Source organism: Corylus avellana, chromosome ca1 (assembly GCF_901000735.1).
Source record: "Corylus avellana chromosome ca1, CavTom2PMs-1.0".
NCBI lineage: Eukaryota > Viridiplantae > Streptophyta > Magnoliopsida > Fagales > Betulaceae > Corylus > Corylus avellana.
The window spans coordinates 30,628,225-30,651,517 of NC_081541.1; the positions used below are offsets into that span (position 1 = coordinate 30,628,225).

The following is a 23,293-nucleotide window of genomic DNA, read 5'->3' on the forward strand; positions in this document are numbered from 1 at the left end:
TAATAATTTGAGAAGAATATGTTACATATGTAGACTTTCATAATCTTTTATAACTGGTTAACACGTGTCAGCATGTAATTTAAGGATTTCAATAAACTACATTATATGTATATATAATAGCCACGAACAGAACCATGTAGCTCCCAACTCCCAAGCTTCCAACATAGTCCCCAACACAAATTTTAAAAATACCTCTAAATTACAGGACCGCAACAGCTGGCTCACATCATAATGTTTTGACAAAAAAAAATAAAATAAATAATTTCATACACATTAAAAAGAAAGTTAATTCATAGCGTGTATCGCGCATGATCTTTTTTATTAATAGGGTCCAAGCTCGATCCGTTTCTGAACACGGGAAAAAAGAAAGACAACGACATACAACATACAACATACGTCACCGTAACAACATCACAAGAATGACGTCACTGTTTGACATGTATTCCAGGTCATGATATACGCTTGAAGCAAACGTATATGGTAGTGATTGATGATCACAATTCACACCCCCAACTCCCAACAAGAGGAGCTGAATTTCTTCTATGTAATTATCCCTCTCTCTATATATATAAACGGGTTATTTGAGAGATAATTGGCGACCCGAAAACCACCCGTCAAGCCTTCTTAATTATCACCACCCAATTACCGCCACCGCTGAAATAGACACTTCCCCTCGCAATCGGTGGTCTATTAAACTTGACCCACAGAGTTGTGCGAAGTAAGGGGAGGCCGGGAGGAGCAGCCATGGGAGAGGTAGTGGTGGAAGCAGATTACAGTTCTGAAATTCCTCTCCACCATTCCAGAAGGCATGATGAAATGCAAGAGCGAGGGCAAGATGGGAAAGATGATCACCAATTCGCCATTTCCGTCGCAGATAGTCCGGATATTATTTCTAAACCATCAAATTGGCACAACCCACAAGAAGCTTGGCTTCCCATCACCGAGTCCAGAAATGGCAACGTCTTTTCTGTTACTTTTCATATACTCTGCTCCGGGATTGGAATGCAAGCCCTTCTTCTTCCTGTTGCATTTGCTACACTCGGATGGTAAGCTTTATATATATATATTATATTTATATATCTTTCCTAGCCTGTGATTTATTATTCATCTTTTCATGCATTGTTTATATTATAAACACGAGAAGAAAAAAAGAGATGGAATCAAAAGGTCTGTGATTTTTTTCATGTGTGTTTCAGAGAATTGAAAGGTTACCAAACTTTTCCGGGTCTTTTGGATTTGCCGGGAACCGGGTTCCCGAGTTGATTCCGGTGACCGGTAGAGATGAACTGGACCCGTCAACGTTTTTCTATTCACAGTACGAGAGATTCTATAAATGGCTTCTTCTTCTTCTTCTTCTTTTTTACTGTTTATATATATATATATAATGAAATAGAATAAACTTAATAAACTTAGGATTTGGATCTCTCTTTCCACCTACAGGTAATGGAAGAAAAGGACGGGTAAAAATTAGGGGAAATTTAAACCTTTTGAATTAACTTTAAAAATTCTTTAGGATTTAATTTTTTTTTTTTAAAAAAAAATATTTTATTAAGATAATTTTATAAGTTTATAAGTTTAAAGGGTATAAACTATAAATGTCATTTTACATCTTTATTTTATCTTTTGGTTTATTACCGAACCTTAACGGGTGACATTATAAACTTTTTATACATTAAATTAAAAATTTTTAAACTTGTCGGTTTTAGAGAATCAAAAGGTCAGCAGACTTGTCGGTGGTCTTTTGGATTTGCCGGAAACCGGGTTCCCGGCGGCTTCCCCAGTCGATTCCGGTGGTCAGTAGAAATAGACCCGTCAACGTTATTCTATTTTGGGTTGATCTTTAAATTGTTTTATCTCCAGTAGGAGAGATTCTATAAGTAGCTTTCTTTTTAGTTTTTTATATAACGAAATTGAATATACTTGTCCAACCTCTGAGGAGTATTATTAGTCAAATATAATAAACTTAGAAGTTAGAACAGATCTGTCTGTCCACCTACTGGTTCTAGGAGAAAAGGACGGATAAATATTAATTATACGTTAATTAATTAGATTTTCTCCTAGTCTTTATGAGTCTTAGGTTCATCAGAGAAGACTCACTACTCACTAGAAGCTTATTATTTTAAAAGAAATATATATATATTTTACACAATTAAAATAAAGAAAAAAAAAAAAAAACAAATTCACTGTAAATTTTCTGATGTGTATCTTCAAATAATATAAAATAATAATAATATTCTTATTATTAATTTATTATTAATCAAATATAATAAACTTAGAAGTTATAACAGATCTCTCTGTCCACCAATTGACTTTTCGTAACAGGTGGACCAACTAAACTTACCACAAAATTCTCTGTTGACTATTAAGCTCTGTGTGTTCTTACACCATTCACAATAAGAGAAATATTAGGTGTTTTTTTTTAAAAAAAAATTAGTAATTTTTTTTCGCTTTTGGACGAATACTATTTTTAAAAAATTAAGCAAGAGAAATAAGGGACGGGGGTGGTCAGTTTCTTTTTTGCTTTTCTAGAAAATAATATCCACTTAGGACCATACATACATATGATAATATGTGTTCTCCTGATGTTTTCATGGTGTTCTCTTAATCTTAAGTAGATATTATTTTTTAAAAATCGGATGAGAGAAATAAGGAATTAGTGGAGCAAGTATTTTTTTTTTAATTTTTTTATTTTTAAATAATATACACCTAAAACAAGACTATATAAAACAGTCTCACCGACATTATCGGCCACAAGCACATGAACAAGAACGATTGAACATTGAAATAATTTGGAGGAATGCACACTTAATTAGCGACAAGTAACATCACAGTGTGGTCCATGCTTAACAATTTGGCCATCTTATTTAGATTGAGATTTTCAGTCCTGGTAAAAGAACTTATATATGACTAATCTTTTGACATTTACATACGTTGTTCAAATTGCTAACAATTTAGGCCGATAATGACCGTTCATCCCCGTCCATGATATTTGGCTTCCGACGAAAATCTTATCATTTTGATTCAACTCCATTGATTGCAGGGTATGGGGCATCATATGTTTGTCAATAGCATTTGTGTGGCAGCTCTACACCATCTGGATTCTAGTCAGACTCCACGAATCCGTCGCCGGAATCCGCTACAGCAGATACCTCCAACTTGCAATCGCTTCGTTTGGTGAGCATTAATTTTTTCTTTTTTTAAAAAAAAAATTTTCAGTTAAGATTTGTATTTTTTTTTAATATGAAAGTCCTTATAATTGAAATGTAGGTCCAAAGCTAGGGAAGTTGCTGGCAATTTTTCCAATAATGTACCTATCAGGGGGCTCATGTGCGATGCTGATTATCATAGGCGGTGGGGCCATGCAAAGCTTCTTCAAAATAATGTGTGATAGTGAAGGCACGTGTCATGCCAAGTCATTGAGTGGTGCAGAGTGGTTCCTGGTGTTCACATGCATAGCAATTCTTATAGCCCAGCTACCCAATCTGCACTCCATAGCTTGGACGTCTCTGATTGGGTGCATCACAGGCGTCGGATTCTGTACTCTCATCTGGGTTCTCTCAATCACCAAGGGTAGGCCCAGCGGGGTGTCCTACAGCCCATCTGAGCCCGCCAACTCTGACATGGGCAAAATTAGTCGAATTCTTAATGCTCTTGGGATCGTTGCTCTTGTTTTTAGAGGTCATAATGTTGTCCTTGAGATACAGGTCAGTTTTTCTTTTCTTTTTTAACACCCACCATATTTTGTTCAGGGTTATCAATTTTTTCATACAATTTACAAATTTAATACGAATCTAATATAAAATTAGGAGGTTAAGATTCAATTTGGCTCGTTTAATTAAATTGATCGGGTTTGTATTAACCTATATGATCTTATATTTAATTTTTAATATGACTCGAAACCCACCCACAACTTCAAGACCCAACATAGTTATTGTGATAGGGTGGTGGTGCAAGGGCAAACTGGCAAAGTGATCCGACTTTAATCCAAATGATCTCTTTCTTTTCTCTTTTCCTTTATTTATTTATTTTTTTTTTTGGTGAAATATGATATTTGATGCAATAATAATCCAGTGGCGGAGTTAGACAATTCATATTAGGGATGCCGCTAAAATTTTTTTAACTTCAATTTGGTAATTCACACAATATATGCATCACAAAAAAATATCTATAAAAGTTTATAAATATGACCTCAAATTGATATATTAGAAATGTAATATGCCGGCACTATATATATCAAAAAGACAGAAATACAAAAAAAAAATAATAATAATAATAAGTGTCTAAAACTGCATTTTACGGTATCTTAGAAGTATAAAATCATCAAGTATTAAATCTAAATTGAAGCTCTCAGCAAGTTAAATCAATCAATTTATAAACCTAGAGTTTATTCATGAACTTAAAATTTTCAAATTAAGTCACGACCTCGTAAGAGACAATCAAAGTTTATAAACATTAAACAACAAAATAAACAATCATATGGATATTAAAGTTTAAGATACATATGTATTAAATAAGGATTATTTTTTGTTACCATAAATATGTATTAAGTTTTGGCATTATTAAAGTTTACCATACACAGCAGCATCCATGGAAATTTTTTAAAAAAAATTTTTGGGGAAAAAAAAAATTAAATCTTTAGGGGTGTTGTGGCACCCCCAAATGCCTATGTGGCTCCGCCACTGTCATAATCGTAGAGTTTTGGCCGAAATAGACTAGGATTCCATGTGATTGGCTGTCCGAATTACAATCAGTTCAAACAATTAATATCTCGATAGAATTTACTTATCTGAATAGATGAATTCTACATTTTAGTCTGGTAAACACTTGCTAAATAAATAAACCCAGTAATAGTAATGAGGTGGGAACTTATTGCATCCAGTACCTAAGGTAGGTCGTAGGTCCTATGTTGGAACCCACTATTAATTATGTTTTGAGCAATTGCTACTATTTTTATTTATGTTCCAAGGAAATGAAACTTAATTTTCGTAGTGATTACAATGCAATTATGGTGCAGGGAACATTGCCTTCAAGCTCAAAACACCCATCCCATAAGCGAATGTGGAAGGGAGTGATAGTATCATATATACTCATTGCCATGTGCCAATTTCCCCTCGCAATCGCTGGATTTTGGGCTTATGGAAACCAGGCAAGCAAACTTTATCTTATTTTATTTGTCTCATATATATATCGTCACGTTGACTGTTATGTTAATTTATAAATATGGTATAAGTGTTATGCAGACTATTATATATTTTAATAGCTGACCTAATTAATAAGTACAATATAAACGCATTTGATCATCAAAAAAAAAAAAAAAAGTACAACATGAACTGTCAGATTAGTTTATACATGGGAGAGACCCAGCCCACATCCATGAATGAAAACTGGGTGTCGTTATTATCAAAACTAAGAGTGAAAAACAAGATTGAAAGTCTTGTATTTCTTCATTATATGTAACAAAATTTGACCTTTCTCGCAAAGTACACATTTAAATCACTACTTGTCCTAATAACTTAATTTGAATTTGAACTTATGAACTCCGACTCTGATACCACTTGGGAATAGGGCTGACAATTTTGACACAACATGCGAACCTAACACAAACACGAGCACGACACAAAGTTATAGGATTTAGGTTTAATCTAAACAGGTTTAGGTCATTATTGGGTCAACCCGTTTATTTCCGTGTCAGCAGGATGTTGTGATGATAGGGCCTATCTTGTTATGTCTTATCCTATGCCACCTTTTCAAAGGGATGAGAGTCAAAGCCACCTTGTTGCTTTCACAAAAGCAATATTGTCTTGTTTAGTGATAGAAATAAATAGGGACTTGTTCTTCACAAATTTAGATAAGCTTAGGTGCATGTCATGCTCATCCTCCATTGAAATGGACCTTTGTGAAAGATCTAGATCAATCAATATATTTTTTCCCTTTTTTTTTTTTTTTTATTGAAAAAATATAAGCTTTTAATCTTTTTAATTTTTTTTTTAAATATTTTTTCATAAAATAAAAAATAAAAAAAAATAATTAATTAATTATATGACACATGTCGACATTTGATTGGTTTGATATGGCATTCCGTTAAGTTTTGGATGGAATTTTAACGGAAGTACCATCTCTGTCTTTATAAAAACCACAAGTACCTCCTACGATAAAAATGAAACCCTTAGAGAAAAAAAATAAAGAGTTTAAATCCTAGAAGGGCAAAAAAATATTTAACCCTAATTATTATTTCATGTTTTCTCAACCATTATTTTTGCTTTTTTTATTATTATTATTATTATTTTTTATTTTTTTTGAGTATTTGGTCTAGATGGGTACAGAACGTACCTATCTGGGTATGGTTGGACCCTCTTAAGATAGAATCTGTAGTGGTCAGGCCCATAGCTTAACCTATTGGACAAATACAATCTTTTTTTCCTATTTGATGACGGTGTGTTCGCTGTGAATGCCAGATACCATACAACGGAGGATTGTTGAGCACCTTCTCGAAAATCCATGGGCACAGCACATCCAAGTTCACGATGGGCTTAATCTACGCACTGGTAATCGTGAGCTGCTTATGCACATTCCAAATCTACGCAATGCCAGTTTTCGACAATCTGGAACTCAGATACACAACCAAGATGAAGCAGCCATGCCCAAGGTGGGTTCGCACTGCCCTACGCCTCTTCTTTGGGGGGCTGGTTTTCTTTATATCAGTGGCTTTTCCCTTCCTGGGAAGCCTGGCTCCTCTTGTGGGAGGCATCACGTTGCCTTTGACGCTTGCCTATCCATGTTTCATGTGGATTTCACTGAAGAAGCCCCGCCCAAATGGTGCTGCCTGGTCTCTCAACTTGGGGCTCGGTTGCTTCGGCGTTGTTTTTAGTCTTCTTTTAGCTGTTGCAGCGGCCTGGACTTTGGCTGACAAAGGCCTACATGCCAACTTCTTCAAGCCTTAATATGAGACTAAGGATTAATTAACAAATATTAATTAACCCATTTTGAATGTTATATAAATAATCTTGCTCGAGTACGTGGCTATGAAGTTGTTGGTTTCATGTATATATATTGAGTGTCACGTGAACAATCTTATGTTAAAATCAAGAAATTTTTTTGTGATGTTAGATACGTATGTATTATATATACTAGCTAGGTTAACACCAAGTTTCTTAATCAACATTTATTTGGTATATAAATTAGAATTGGATGGACCTATTCAAGTTAACATCAAAAAAGGGTTTTTAGTCAGTTTTTTCTGTTGTAATTACTTCTTTTTTGAAACAGTTTTATTAAACCAAACAAATAGGTAACTGGTACAACATTAAAAAAGAACTCGTTATAGACTAATGAGACAGAAGAAGAAAAAGAGAGGGACACAATAATTATGTGGTTCGGTCTATGACTTACATCTACAGATAGAAGCATTAGAGGCTACATTTTGCTCTTATTGCTTAACGTGTTTATATTATAAATTACTTCAATTTATATGAGAATCCGGATAAGGTGAAGATAAGATTAAGAAATTTAAACCCAATATGGAATCATATCATATATTCTATATAACATCTTGAAACTCAAGGTGAAATTTTATGGAAATTAGAGTTTGGAAAGCGAAGGATATCGGTTTTTTTTTTTTTTTTTGACCGGGATCTCATATGGCAAGCACCAAAAACTTATTATGAGCTTGACCACCAGATCCATTGGATGAAGCTAATGAGATCCTGGGTGAAAACTTGATGTGAACTCAAGTGAGCAATAATCATGTGCATGACGAAGACATGCAACTCAAATCATGAGCTCGACTAGAGAAGATCTAGTACTGTGTGCGACTTTCGATTTGGTTGATTTTTGTAGGGTTGTGTAAATCGCTCACAAGCTTTATATTGATGTTGTCAAAAGCTTGATAGAATGCTTGGAAGACAGAAATTTGAGGCAAAATGTCATTGAATAATGGTGAGGAGTCTTATGCAGGCATGTTCAAGCCCTAAGCGAGTTAGGCCCTCCCTTAAGGCCCCCAATTTAATAAGGCAAAAAAAACAAAAAAAGGACCAAAAAAGAATTTAAGGCCCAATTGTTTTTTTTTTTCTTCTTCTTTTATAAAAATTTAAGGTCTCTAATCATGATAAGTAAATAATATAAATAAAGTCGCAATTTAAAAGGGCAAAAAAAAAAAAAAAATTTAAGGCCCAAAGTTTTGTTAATAAGACCCAAAAAATAATTTCATCAAAATTTGAGGCCTCAATTTAATAAAGCCTCAATTAATAAGTCCATTATAAATTCTAAAAATAATTCAAGACAAAAAAACTGATTTATTATAAATGATGAGAATTTGGTGAGAAATTCTCATCGTTACAAATAAAATATTATTAATTTATTTCCTATTATATTATCTAGGGATAGGCAATGGCCAAAAACACAGACTTCATAGAGTATAATGCTGGCTACTTTGGGCATTTTAAATACCACTCTCTGTCTGTCTGCCTCTCCTCTTTGCTCGCCCTTTTCTGAGTTTCTCTTCTCTGTCTATTTGCTAAGTGATAAATTGCTAATTTTCTCTTTCTCTCCGAGTCTCCAAGAACTATTTAATAATTCCTTTGCCAAATCAGGTTTTATTATTCTATTTTTGTGATTTATTTTATTATAGTCTTTTTTTTTTTTGTTGATAAATCGTGTTTGTTTAATTTGTTAATATTTTTAATTAAAATGTCCGCTAGAAAATATGCATCTGGATATGAAAAAATTAAAAATTAAAAAGAAAAGAAAAGAGAGAGAGAGAGAGAGAGAGAGAGAGAGAAAAGTAGACAAATTGATTGAATCTCAAAGAGAAGCTCTAAATAAATTTGTTATTAGTAATAAACAAAATATTGATGATAATTTAGGTAAAAACTCATAAATGAACAAGAAATTAATCAAAATATTGATGAGAATGCTAATGACGAGACAACACAATCTGCTGAAGAATCTTTTAGAATTGATTACTTCTTATATATAGTAGATCAAGCTATTTCTTCAATTCAAAGTAGGTTTGAACAATTTCAAATACACGAAAATATTTTTGGTTTTTTATTTAATTTTAAGAAATTAAAATCACTAAATGATGATGGTTTGCAAAATAAATGTCTTAATCTAGAAGGATTCCTAAAACATGATCTTGATGGTTTAGATTTATTTTCAGAATTAAAAGTTTTAAAATAAATTTTACAAATAGAAGAAAGTGTTCCAATTGACATATTAAATTATATAAAAAGACTTTCTTTTCCAAATGCATTTACTGACAATACCTTTTACAATTGCTTCTGCAGAAATAAGTTTTTCAAAATTAAAATTGATAAAATTCTACCTAAGATCAACAATGTCACGAGAGAAATTAAATGGATTAGCCATATTATCAATTGAACAAAAGATGTTAGAAAATCTTGAATATAAAAACGCAATCAATAATTTTGCATATCAAAAAGCGAGAAGAATGATTTTTAAATAAAAATATAATATTAATATTTATTTTTATTTTTATATACTTTTTTTAAAAAAATAAGGCCCAATTTCAAAGTTTCGCCTAAGGCTCCAAAATACATTGAGTCGGCCCTGGTCTTATGCTATGGAGGCACTGGCCAGAAAAGGAAGAAATCATAACTTGAAGTCCACAATGCCATTAGGAATCGAAGACTAGCATTAGACAATAGCTTGATGGACTGATACAAAAAATAAAAAATAAAAAATAAAAAAAATAGATGGAAGAAGAACGAGGTACACAATAATTATATAGTTTGACCTATGACCTACATTCACAACTGAAATCCTTAGAGAATAGTTTTCTCTTATTCCTTGACATGTTTACATTACAAATTACTCATATTTATTTGCGAATCGAGTGATAAGAAATGATAAATAGGCAAAAACAAAAATTTCACTAACATTGGTTAATAAAATGTAGGTTGAAAATTAGCATAAAAATGGTGTTAGGGGGGCTAATAGGTGACAAGTAGTTTTATCAAAAAATAAAAATAAAAAGGTGACAAGTAGCATTTTAGTGTTTTTTTTTTTTTTTTTTGACATGTCCACATAAGGGAAGGGGGAGAGGGGATTCGAACTAGTGACCTCCACTTCATGAGGCGTGGTTCATAGCTGATTGAGCTACTCCTTGGGGACATGTAAAACTTTTGGATAACACTACCCTTCAAAATGCACTAAAAGAAATAAATAGAGGAGATTTGAAATAGAGATGATCATTTTCGTCAACTGTCACTATAGAACCGAAATAAACAATTGTTTGAATTTAATAAATTTATATATAAACCTTTTTTTTTTCATTTATAATACGTTTTCGCAACAACAAAAAAAATCAAAATTAAATTATAATGAACATAGGTTATAGGATAGTTTTAATAAACAACTAAACACTAAAAAACCAAAAACAAAAACAAAACAAATGTTTCATTTTTTGAGATATTCAAAGTTCGAATACACACAAGTGAAAGCATTTAGCTTTGTTCGTATAGTTGAATGTAACCAAGTAAAACTTTATTCATTGAAAACAGTCCATAACATTGTGCTCGCTTATCTCAAATGGACCTTAAAAGCAATAAAATTACACCTAAACCAATGTAATTTATTCATAAATGTTTTAAGTTTTTAACCAATCCACGTCAACTTTGTACACGTTCCTGATCTCGAAATCTCCCACTTTAGCAGCCAAAGGGAACCTCTTGGTAGATGCGCACCGGCCACACCGAGTCACCGACCCTTGTTGGTTTTCTCCCCCAATGGCCAACACAAGCCCCATGTTTAAGCTCTCTCCAATGCATACCCGTACATATTTGCAGGGCAATGAGATCAAAATCATCTCTTCTATTGAATTTTAGATTTTAGATGAATCATTAATAAATTTTGGATGTAATGGTGATTGGAAAGTGTTGATAAATAATCTCACATTGCTTGTGGACAATACCTTGAGCGTGTTTATAAGGAGTGGGCAACCCTCTCTTGGGCTGTGTTTGACAACCGGTTTTAGGGCATGTGTATTGGCTGTGCACTGTTTAGTAACTTTGAATGGGTCTGCCAAAAGCTGCAGCATGAAAGACAGTGAACAGTGCACTTGCTTCAAATAAGCAAGCTGCAGCTGAAAATGGGCGCATTATTTGAAGTAAGTGCACTGTTCTCTGTCTTTCATGCTGTAGCTTTTGGCAGACCCATTCAAAGTTACTAAACAGTGCATAGCCAACGCACATACCTCAAAACCAGTTGTCAAACACAGCCTTATTGAACCAGTTTTTAGGGTTTAGATGAATGGAGCCCATAGTACTTACCCTATGGCAATGACTAAAAAAAATACTGACCTGCACGTGAGGAGAGGTGTTATGAATAATCCTACATTACTTGTGGATAAGACCTTGGGCGTGTTTATAAGTAGTGGACAACCCTTTCTAATTGAACCGGTTTTATAAGATAAGTTAGGCCTACGAATTTCTTCAGAAAGTACACTGAAGCATTTATCTTTTGAAAATCTGTGCAATAAAATAGAATGGCCTCATCAGCCATGTTCCCTCTACTTGAGTTGGATTGACCATTGCTTTGCCTATAAATAGCAGCACTTTCAACTGTAAAAACCAACAGCCTAGTATAAGTATAACCATCATCGTCATTTAAGTTTCCAAAGCTCTGTTTCTATTATTTGCTAACGTTATAATCATGGCAGATCAGCAATCAAACGGCCTGGAAAGTGAGACTGCCCCAAAGGATGCAGGAGAATCGATGAATTCTGCAGCTTTCTTCAAAAAGAAAGAGGAAAAGAAACCCCAAGAGGATGTGGCCATGACAGATGGGGAGACAATGAAGGAAGAAGAGAAGCTTACTCTCATGGAAGAGCTCCACCAGTCTGAAAGCAACTCTAGCTCGGTAAGCTCTCATTTTACCCTTATGTTAGAATATAAATTAAATAATCAAATTCATCATTTCTTATCGGTTTAAGTTTTTTGAAATGAGGATTTATCAATCTGACATTGAGTTAGTGAAGGAGATAACGCTACAATATCGAAGCATGCATATTGTTTAATAAGCAAACAGTTCATTTCGTCATCATTATTCACTGACAAAACCCAGCTTGCTTTGAAAATGTGCAGTCTAGTGATGAAGAAGATGGAGAAGGAGAAAAGAAAAAGAAGAAGAAGAAGAAAGGGTTAAAGGAAAAAATATTTGGCGAAAAGGAAGAGGGCAATAGGAACCGTAAAGACACAATCACTCCGGTTGCGAATGACAATGAAGTAGCAAATGCAGAAGCAACCAACCCAGAGGAGAAGAAAGGATTTATAGAGAAAATCAAAGAAAGACTTCCAGGAAAGCACAAGAAGGCAGAAGAGGGTGGTTCTGCAGCGTGTGCTGCAAATGAGCATTCCCCTGAAGGTGAGGCTAAGGAGAAGAAAGGAATCTTGGAGAAAATCAAGGAGAAGCTGCCAGGGTGCCAGAAGAATGAAGAGAAGAAGGATATCTAAATGATTTAAGTGCTTCAAGTGCATGCACAAGTACTCTTGATTGTGTGATGTCTGTTTTTCAACTGTTTTTTTCTTTTCTTTTTGTACCTTCGGTAGGACTTCTGCTTAATGCCTCATAAAGGCCATCTTTTAATAGCCAAAATTTCATCTACTTTGCCTTAACCAAGTGACTATTTTCGTCAGTTGAACCCATTTTAGTGTTAAAGGTAGAAATGGGATATTTTGGACCTGTTTAATCTCTGCTTCTTAAGTTCTTGTGCTTCAAAATCTGATGCTCCACTGACTGCCCGTCAAATCACAGGGTTTCTACATTTCATTCATTGGGCATATGACATCATTGACCGAAATCCGAACCTTGTTTCCGTTCTTCGCCTACCACAAATCATATTTCCCGAGCAATTCTTGATCCATCAATAAATTTCACTATTGTCAACATTCAAACATGAAAGCCTAGCAGATCTTGTTATCATATATCTCACATACAACAAATGAAATTTACATTGTCCCTTCATCCATTTGCAGGTCTTAAATATCCAAGATGCTACAGGAAAAATTAAAACACTAGTACATTGGATTTGTAAAGATGAAAACAAAAAAGAAAAAAGAAATTTCTACGGGCCAAAAAGAGAACTGAATTTCCCACTTGAGACACCCAATATACATGGCAAACACAAGTGTAACTCATTCACTGGTAAACACATGAATTTGTCAGATTATGGGGTTTGCCGAGTCTATTGCCTCTAAGAGTAACAGAGCATCTGACTCTTCTATAAAACTTGGACTTCACAAGTCTTCCCAAAATGTAGGCCCTCGACCTTACCACAAGTGTTAGGTTCATTGGAATTGCCATTTTCACATGGTGCTCTCTCAGGTCTGGAATTGCAGAAATCCCACCATAGAGTGGCACTTGATGCCCTAGCACAACTGTCACTACCGTTCGCTGGCTCTTCCTTGACTGATAAAACTTTTTCATCTATTACATTAATCGTTACAAGTTAATTAGAGAAGACCATCACAAAGATCATAAGGCATCACCAAATGTACAAAGTCAAACGAGAAAGTGGACTCCATTGAGAATGGAGTAAAGAATATTTGAATGAAAGTAACTTTTATAGGAATCGGCACAAACCAAGCCTTTTGTACCCTTCAATAAGAAATTGTCATGTCAACGTAGAATACGAAAGCTGAAAAAGACAAAAGACACCATATTATTTTTTTGTTATCTTCCACAAAATTCCCATTCCACCAATTCCCTCTCCTCTGCCGAAAGCCACCGCCTCCGTCATTATTTTGGGATTTTTTTTTTTTTCATTTACCCCCTTCCTCTTGTATTTCGAAAAGAGAGAGAAGAACACAAGGGAGAGAGAAAAGTGAGACAGGTTGTGAGGATGACAAAAAAATTTGAAAATCATTCAAACTATGGTTGTCTCCCCAATTAAAATCTATGTTCTTTTTTGGATTGGGTATGCTTTCGACGTTGTTTGATAGTGTTATTGAGCTTAAGCTATGTTTGAGGGAAATTTTTGTCCAAACTCAAAATCATTAATTCAAACCAGTTTGAGGTAAACTTTTGTGTTTAAAACAGACTTACCGTTACAATAGTACATTGCAATGCTAGAGAGGTAAATGAGAGAACATGACCCTAAATAGGATCAAATGGTATCAAAGATCTATGTAAACCATCCCATAGAGCTGGTATTAAAGTTTATTGAGTTGTGTTTGGACATTATGACTTCTGTCTTGATCTGTGTTTATGAAATAACCATGTATGAAGTACCTCTGTTTTTCATTTGTACAAGAATCTTTTAACATTATAACTTCTTACAACTAAAGTACCCATGTCTATTTTTTAGCCTACATCATTTTCCATCAAATGGCCATGATTTTACAAGCAGACAAATGGAGGAAATTCCCAATGCGAGAATGCTTTTTGTTTTTTGTTTGGAAAAAGGTTTTGATATGACATGAAGGTGAAAACAATTTTTAGTTTTTTTTAGTTTTTTTTTTTTGTTGTTCTATTTTGAGAAATGCTAAGGGTAGATGAATACTAACATAATGTGTAGCTTATTTATTGATATTCATAGTATTTTTCTTTATTAATTGTATTAATCATCTCCAAATGAATAAGCTCCTCGTAATGTTAGTAAAAAAGTGAAGACCTCTTGCATTTCTCTTATGTTTTTATATCACATTAACCAATTCCGTCCTCATTTCCTATCTCAAAGCTATTTTGTTTGTTTGTGATGAAACCACGTCTAAAAATCTATTTTCCATGTTTCAGAAGTCAACAAAATTTTACAGACACTCTCTCAAAGAATCCTAACAAGCAATCCAAGCAATGCAAAAGATCCCCTCCCAAGCAACCTTGGCTGACAAAACCAAGCAAATACAAACAAAAATGGACCCTAACCCTATCGAGCTTTCCAACGTCGGGGGCTCCGATTCTTATCGGTGCAGCCTTGTGGCAGCTTTTTTTGCAGGCACCCTAATAAATAATATATCCAATCAATTCAAACTTCCTCTGCGGCTACCACCTCCCAAGGTCACAAAGCCATCAAAGAAATGACCCCACGCCTAACCACTCCGAAATTACCAAACGACCCACAAAATAATACGCATCCATTTATATTTTGGCAGGGATTAAACAGACTTTCCGTACAAAATTTTACTGACCTGTCCTGAGGCAAGTTGGAGCTGGTAATAGTGAAGCTCCAAAGGGGTAGCCGTGACGTGGACGCCGAAGAACGTGGCAGGATTTCTGTACACCAATTTGACCGTCGAATTCAACGACAGCATATCCGTTGCCACGCCGGAGTGATCACTCCCCGCCTGTATGTTGAAGTTCCCGAACACTATGTTCTGCCCCAGAAAAACAAAAGAGACAAACATTTATCCTACATGTTTTTTTATTCCAAATTTAATAATTTATTACTTTTTTAGATTATTTTACAATGAAAATATATTATTTTGAATTAAATAACTTGGGCAACATTCTTATCCCTGTGCACAAAATCTAAAATAATTTGATTTGCGGGCTTTAACGATTCATTTTACAATTAAAACGTCGTACACCAGCGAGAAACTGAGTCGTCGACTCGGGAACCACCCGAACCGAGTCGAGTAGTCGACTCGGTGAAGGCAGAGAGAGTGAATACCTTGACGAAGACCTTAGGCTTGTAACTCTTGCTCGCGCCCCACAGAATCAACGAGAAAACCGTGAAGAGCGTGACGAAGAGAAAAACGAAGCAAATATACAACCTCACATTGCGGCTCAAACCACCGAAGCCTCCGACGCCGTCTTCGTCGTCGTCGTCGTCGGCGTCGGCGTCGGACTCTGGCTCCTTCCGTAGCTTCTTCCAGGCGGAGGGGTTTCTGGGGTTCTTGAGGGGAGCGGAGAAGCGCGAGGTGGAGGACTCACGGGAGTGGTGGATCGGCGAGCAGTGGTAGTAGTGGTGCGGCGAGCCCATGGGGCTGGAGCCGTAGGACATTTTCTCGACGTCGTGGTTCGAGGGGCTCTGGACGAAGTAGACGGGTCTACGAGGCGAGCGCGGAGGCGACGAGCCCTGGTCCATGCTCGTCACCTCGGAGTCCGACTTCACGTGCATTGTCACAGCCATGGATAGAGTTGTCAAAAGGTTTTGTGGGGTTTTTCTTCTTGTCTCTGTTTTTTTTGGTTATGTGTACGAGAAAGGAAGTGACAGGTGATGCTTAAGTACTCAGCGATATAAAGAGAGTTCTATTCTATGTGGAAAGTATTTGAATTGCGACCTTCGATGTTTTTTTTTTAATATTATATATATATATATATATATATATATAAAGTTTAATTAATTAATGAGACTTATCCATTTTTTATTTTTATCCAAAATAAGTAAACAAAACACTAAAAAACTATCTATACATCAGATTATATGCATCTCCAATGTAAAATACATTTATATTGCATTTATATACTGTTTATACATTCATTTTATTAATATGTTATTTCTTTCTCCACATCTTTTTTCTCAAAATTTTTGCTACAATTTCTCTTTCTACATTTCTTTTATTCTAAAAATTGAAAAATAAGATTTTTAAGAAAAATATAATATCTGATATATGATATCTTTTAAAATTCATTAGTTAAACTAGATAAAGTAAGTTTTAATTAGTCATTTCACATAAAAATATACATAAATCAACATAAATGCTCTTACACAAGACTTGCGAATCTACAAATTTAATAATAAATTTGTAAAAAATATGAGTTAAAAAAAAAAAGATGTGTAATATATTTTTTATATAAAAAAAGGCTAGCGAAGAGAACAATGGTGATTATATTCTACTCATTTGTTGGTTAAAAGCCGTGTAAAAAAAATAAAAAATAAAACTTAAACCATAAGAGCAAGGTTAGATGAATTAGAGTTTTGGAAAATATTCATATAGTTATATTTAAAGAATATTTTTATTCTTTTAAAAAATAAAAACATAAAAATATTTATTAAATATAACTAATTTGATATTATTATTTTATCATAAGAAGAAAAAAAAAATCCTATTAATATGCATAAATATTTTCACTAGGAAGTTCGAACAAGGGAACGAGGTTGGATGTTTATTAATAATGTGTAGTCTCTTGTCATCCCTAGGACTAGCATCCTCTGTGGGCGTATGGTTCACGCTTTGCCCGACAGGACACGCTGCTTCACTGTTTGTGTGGACATGGAAAGATATCTGTGTAGATAACTGCTATTTAAAAAAAATAGGAAACTATCTTTTACCTTAATCAACTAAAACGCATTTTTATTTTGTCAATAGGAATTATCAATTCTAACATTCGACCTCATAAATTATTATTGTGTTCAAATTTTTTTTTTCATTAGTCAAATACTCCTTTCATTAGTCAAAAGTATTAATTCAGACAGTCAAAATAATAATGCGTTGTAATTTATGGGAATAAAGTGATAATGCGTGTTCATAAGACAAAGTAACAAAAAATTGTTGTTCATGAAGGCAAAGTGACGGGTAGACTATCTCAGTTAACGCTTTTGATTAACAGAATAAGCCTTTGACTGATAAAAAGAAGGTTTTAGGCACAAAATAGTAGTTCATAAAGTCGAATATCACAGTTAATAGTTCATGTAAGAAAAATACTAAGGTGTTGTAGTTCATAAAAGCAAAAAATAGTTTCTCCTAAAAAAAAAAATTAATAATTAATTTGGTAGTGTTTAAATTTTTAATTTTTAATTTTATTGAATAAATTAATTTCAATTATTTTTATGCGGGAGATCAGCTGGCCCGGAATGAATGAGAATGGGGCACGGGTGATGCACGCTCAGTGATCCCTGTGGTATGGAATGTCCGCCTTAACCCTAGTTAAACATGAAAGGGAGGGCTCTCGAGTAAGGGTATTGTTGGGCCATGGCAGCATGTAGTCTGTAGTTGATGGTTTTTGGGATCACTGCGGCCGATGGCGTGCAGGTTGGGGTTGCAGACTTGGACCCATATATATATATATAGTATGGTTGGATTTAATTGACCTTCTTTTTCTTCTTCTTTTTCGGTTTTGACCTTTTGGTTGCTGGTTTGTAATCTAATCTACGGTCTGAGTCTGTAATTGATGAGGAATTCAACAGTCTTTCCAAGGAAGCCCGTCTGATCTTTAATGGCAATCAAGTGCAAGCTCTTATTACGGTGGACCCACTTTTGTTAATAGTCTGAAGCTAGCCTTCCATTTTAGGTACAGTAATGTGTATCGGTTAATGCGGTGACAACCAAAAGTTTAAGGACCCAGATCCATTATATTTAAGAGTTAAAATAAATACCATATTTTATGGTCTTATTATAAGAAAACTAAATAACTCATTATATTTTCTAAATAAAAAGGCAACGCATAAATAGTCTATTTTTTTATAAAGTAATTTATTAGTTTGTTTCTCTCTCAAAACAAAAAATAATGTACCACTCATTTTCCTCCCAAAACAAAAACAATTTACATTTCTTCTTCCTCATGTCAAAGTGAAAGAAAATCTCAACATTTTTACCTTCTTCTGGTAATTCTGACAAAAAAAAAAAAAAAAAAAAAATCTCTTACAAGGTGTAAGTCACACCCAAGCCCCCAAACAACTTAGAATTTGTTCTCACGTTTCTAAACTAGTTCAAAGCGTTACACTTCAAGAAAATAAACGACAAACACATTGATGTCAACAACCAAAATCATTTGTAAGGCTAGGTGAACATGAACTTCCTAGATTTGACGATGAATAATACTTTAGCAAACATACATATATTCAGCTTTTCAAGAAGAGAATTATATGTCTTCTGTATAAAAGGTTGGTGTTCTTGAGAATGCTTTCCAAACTTATGTATCATGTACGTAATACTCTTTCCAATAAGAGAATTGAGTAATACTCTTTACTCATCCATGAAAGAAAAATAATAAAATAAATGAAATAAATAAATAAATATTATGTAAGACATTGATTCAACGGCACTCAAAAAAAAACAAGAAAGTTCCCCCGCCGAACAATTGACAAAGACATGAGTTTTCACGGGCCAAATGACTATATATGTAGGAAGTATTAATCATATAATTAAAGATCTTTCAGTCTTTACAGGTCTACTGACTTAGTGGCGCTATTGGACAAGAGCTACTTTAGACCTAAAATTGTTGCATCAAATACGCCTACTACCGCTCCTTGATTGAGGAAATTTGAATCCTCAGCAATTCTAATGGCAAGGCCGATTACTCTTTTGTCTACATATAGAAATCGGTTGTCCAAATTTTACAAAAAATTCCGATACCTTAATAGAGAGGAAAGCCTACCTATATGGGTCCCTAAGGGGTAACTTAATCCGCTGTGAATCATGCTTCATGAAGCAGAGGTCACTAGTTCAAATCTCTTTCCCCTTTCTCTTGTGTGGACATGTCCAAAAAAATAAATAAATAAATAAAAAACAAAGAAAGAAAGAAAGCTTGCCTATTTGGAGTAGTTAGGTCCCATAATTTCGGATCGAAATTTTCTAGAATTTCCTTTAAATTTGAAATTTTCAAATTTATAAATCTCAGTCATTCATCTCATCCTTCTTTTTTTTGAAACAGTTCAATCTGATTCATTGATAAACGAGCATAAAGCTCAAACGACCCAGAGCAAAGCTCTGAAGCAACTATAGCCGGAGCTACGAGGTTACAAGCGTCAAAGATGACGTATTACATTTCAGACTCATACAAAATCTGCTAACCTATAACTAATTTTCAAATTAAACAGTAGATATGCGTCAAACAGACTCAAACCAATGTATAGGTACCTCTCATTCCTCGGCATCGAGGGCAGAGAACTCCAAACCAAAACTCATCCTCCTCGACCCGAAAGTTAGGATAACGTTCACATCCACAACCCAAAGGTCTGAACCAAATCAACTACCTCGAAGGGCATCACGCTGGCAGATCGAGAGAGAAGACTGAGCATTATTACAAGCAAAAGCAAAACCGATACATGGTAACAAAATAAGACAGAAAGAACAAAAAAAAGGGAAGCTAGACAAAATTACACGAAAATAACCAACAAAAAAAAAAGCACACTAAAAGGATGACAATAGCTGGAAAGAAGAGCCAATAGCGCTCTCGCCAAAAATAGAAAACGGAAGGGGGCGTTGGAAGCTCATCACGATGGGGGGTGCAAGAAAAGGCCAAGCAGAGGACGGTAGGCGGCGGAGCAGGCGCGGAGGAGATTAGCGGCGCACTCAAACGGAGGGGAAAGTTTGAGTGAAACCCCATGAGTATCACTCACAAAGAGTACCTAAACAAGTAGAAACAACAAAAGCAAACATAGAAAGAAACAAACACGAACTCTAGCAAAAAAAAAAGAAAAGGAGAGAATACAAGACAATAAAACAAAGAAACGAGAAACCCAAAACACAATCCACGTTTGGGAAGAAGGTTGCCGGGGGAAAATGGCTAGATCGCGAAGAACCTGGATGGAGCTAAAGAGGACAGGTGGAGGGGCAAGCGACGACGCGGGTTCGGCAAGGATAGTAGATTGGGCATAGAACGGCCGATCCAAAAGCCTAGGGCAAAAAAATGGGACCAAAGGAGTGGGAAGAGGCGTAGAGGAAGGGAAAGGAAAAAATTGCCCAAAGAGCTAAGGGCATCAGGTAAATAGGCTAACTCGCTAAGAGAAAGAGGACGATGAAGGGGAGGGGGGAGGCAGAAGAGGGAGAGGGGAGGAGGGCCGGAAAGGGGAGGGGGAGGGAATTATTCTTCTCATCCAAGCGTCTAAAATAAATGCTGAAACATGGCGATGGTAGCTTTGTCATAAAAATTTCCTCATTAAATGCTTAGATGAGATGAACGGCTGAGATTTATAAATTTAAGAATCTCAAATTTAAAGGAAATTCTAGGGGATCTCAATCCCATAGTTTCTCTCTTAATTTTTTTTTTTTTTTTTTTTTTGAAACATTTCAACCTGATTCATTGATAAACGAGCATAAAGATCAAACGACCCAGAGCAAAGCTCTGAATCAACTATAGCCGAAGCTACGAGGTTACAAGCGTCAAAGATGACGTATTACATTTCAGACTCATACAAAATTCGCTAACCTATGACTAATTTTCAAATTAAACAGTAGATATGCACCAAACAAACTCAAACTAATGCATAGGTACATCTTATTCCTCGACATTGAGGGCAAAAAACCCTAAGCCAAAACTCATCATCCTCGACTCGAAAGCTAGGATAACATTCACATCCACAACCCAAAGGTCTGGACCAAAGCAACTACCCCGAAGGGTAGGCTGGCAGATCGAGAGAGAGGACTGAGCATTATTACAAGCAAAAGCAAAACCGATACATGGAAACAAAACAGGACAGAAAGAATAAAAAAAAATGAAAGCGAGACAAAATTATAGGAAAATAACCAACAGAAAAAAGCACACTAAGAGCATGACAGCAACCGAAAAAAAAAAAAAAAAAAAAAAAAAAAAAAATCGCTGCAGTAAAACTCGAAAACTGGAGCTCATCAAGGTGGGGGGTGGAGAAAAGGCCCAGCAGAGGAGGTGGGCAGCGGAGTAGGAGCGGAGGAGATTAGCGGCGCACTCAAACGGAGAGGAAAGTTTGAGTGAAACCCCATGAGTATCACCCACAAAGAGTATCTAAACAAGCAGAAACAACAAAAGCAAAAACAAAAAGAAACAAACACAAATTCTAGCAAAAAAAAGAAATGGAGAGAATACAAGAAAATAAAACAAAGAAACAAGAAACTCAAAACACAATCCACATTTGGGAGGAAGGTTGTTGGGGGAAAATGGCCAGATCGCAAAGAACCAGGACAAAGCCAAAGAGGATAGGCGGAGGGGCGAGCGACGACGTGGGTTTGGCAAGGATAATAGATCAGGCACAGAACGGCCGATCCAAAAGCCTAGGGCAAAAAAGCGGGACCAAAGGAGGGAGAAGAGGCTGAAAGGAAGGGAAAGGAAAAAATTGCCCAAAAAGCTAGGGGCATCAAGTAAATAGGCTAGCTTGCGAAGAGAAAGAGGACGATGGGAGGGGAGGGGGGAGGCAAAAGAGGGAGAAGGGAGGAGGGCCAGAAAGGGGAGGGGGAGGGAATCATTCGTCTCATCCAAGCGTCTAAAATAAATGCTGAAACATGGCAATGGTAGCTTCGTCATTAAATTTCTTCATTAAATACTTAGATGAGATGAACGGCTGAGATTTATGAATTTAAGAATCTCAAATTTAAAGGCAATTCTAGGGGATCTCAATCCCATAGTTTCTCTCTTAATTTTTTTTTTTTTTTTTTTTGAAACAGTTCAATCTGATTCATTGATAAACGAGCATAAAGCTCAAACGACCCAGAGCAAAGTTCTGAAGCAATTATAGCCGAAGTTACGAGATTACAAGCGTCAAAGATGACATATTACATTTTAGACTCATACAAAATCCGCTAACCGATGACTAATTTTCAAATTAAACAGTAGATATGCGCCAAACAGACTCAAACCAATGCATAGGTACCTCTTATTTCTCGGCTCTCATTCTTCGGCATTGAGGGCAGAGAACCCCAAGCCAAAATTTATCCTCCTCGACCCGAAAGCTAGGATAATGTTTACATTCACAACTTGAAGGTCTGGACCAAAGCAACTACCCAGAAGGGCATCAGGATAGCAGATCGAAAGAGATGACTGAGCATTATTACATGCAAAAGCGAAACCAACACATGGAAACAAAACAAGACAAAAAAAAAAAAGAAAAGAAAAAAAAAAAGGAAAGCCAGACAAAATTACAGGGAAATAACCAACAGAAAAAAGCACACTAAGAGGATGATAGCAACCAGAAAGTAGAGCCAATCGCGCGCTTGCCGAAAATCGAAAACGGAAGGGAGCGTTGGAAGCTCATCACGGTGGGGGGTGCGAGAAAAGGCCCAGCAGAGGACGGTGGGCGGCGGAGCAGGCGCAGAGGAGATTGACGGCGCACTCAAACGGAAGGGAAAGTTTGAGTGAAACCCCATGACTATCATCCACAAAGAGTATCTAAACAAGCAGAAACAACAAAAGCAAAAACAGAAAGAAACGAACACAAACTCTAGCAAAAAAAAGAAAATGAGAGAATACAAGAAAATAAAACAAAGAAAACAAGAAACTCGAAAACACAATCCACGTTTGGGAGGAAGGTTGCCGGGGGAAAATGGCCAGATCGCGAAGAACCTGGATGGAATCAAAGAGGACAGGCAGAGGGGCGAGCGACGACGTGGGTTCGGCAAGGATAGTAGATCGGGCACAAAACAGCCAATCCAAAAGCCTAGGGCAAAAAAGCAGGACCAAATGAGGGGGAAGAGGCAAAGAGGAA

At 35.5% G+C, this 23,293-nt stretch overlaps 3 protein-coding genes across 4 annotated transcripts in view; 2 read left to right on the forward strand and 1 right to left on the reverse strand.

The window, feature by feature from the left end:
- Window positions 1–7,068, forward strand: part of LOC132166987 (lysine histidine transporter-like 8) — a 7,968-nt gene extending 900 nt beyond the window's left edge. The window contains exons 1-5 of one of the 2 annotated variants that reach the window (XM_059577866.1): window positions 619–1,046; window positions 3,041–3,174; window positions 3,268–3,704; window positions 5,015–5,146; window positions 6,456–7,068. In XM_059577866.1, the coding sequence (XP_059433849.1) occupies window positions 745–1,046; window positions 3,041–3,174; window positions 3,268–3,704; window positions 5,015–5,146; window positions 6,456–6,941 (1,491 nt within the window). In that variant the 5' untranslated portion in view covers window positions 619–744 and the 3' untranslated portion in view covers window positions 6,942–7,068. Of the gene's footprint in view, window positions 1–618; window positions 1,047–3,040; window positions 3,175–3,267; window positions 3,705–5,014; window positions 5,147–6,455 lie in introns of those variants that run through there. The other variant, XM_059577867.1, reaches the window with a different exon arrangement.
- A 4,602-nt stretch (window positions 7,069–11,670) lies between these two features.
- Window positions 11,671–21,645, forward strand: LOC132169742 (dehydrin ERD14-like; the record flags this gene model as incomplete). The annotated part of the gene is made up of 3 exons (XM_059580728.1): window positions 11,671–11,877; window positions 12,102–12,462; window positions 21,620–21,645. Coding segments are annotated over exons 1-3 (594 nt in total), but the record flags the coding sequence as incomplete, so codon positions are not given.
- Window positions 12,929–16,147, reverse strand: LOC132167183 (uncharacterized). The gene is made up of 3 exons (XM_059578089.1): window positions 15,626–16,147; window positions 15,144–15,329; window positions 12,929–13,443 (listed from the first exon to the last, which is right to left on the reverse strand). The coding sequence occupies exons 1-3, from the start codon at window positions 16,085–16,087 to the stop codon at window positions 13,156–13,158; spliced, it is 936 nt and encodes a 311-aa protein (XP_059434072.1). The 5' UTR covers window positions 16,088–16,147; the 3' UTR covers window positions 12,929–13,155.
- Window positions 21,646–23,293: the final 1,648 nt, after the last annotated feature.

What these genes read in the sequence shown, in the direction of transcription:
- LOC132167183 (XM_059578089.1), bottom strand. Translation starts at nt 16,087, where the DNA reads ATGGCTGTGACAATGCACGTGAAGTCGGACTCCGAGGTGACGAGCATG. An exon ending in AGCCTAAGGTCTTCGTCAAG is followed by an intron (nt 15,330 to 15,625) that starts GTATTCACTCTC and finishes TTTCTGGGGCAG; the next exon opens with AACATAGTGTTCGGGAACTT. An exon ending in TCCAACTTGCCTCAGGACAG is followed by an intron (nt 13,444 to 15,143) that starts GTCAGTAAAATT and finishes TTAATGTAATAG; the next exon opens with ATGAAAAAGTTTTATCAGTC.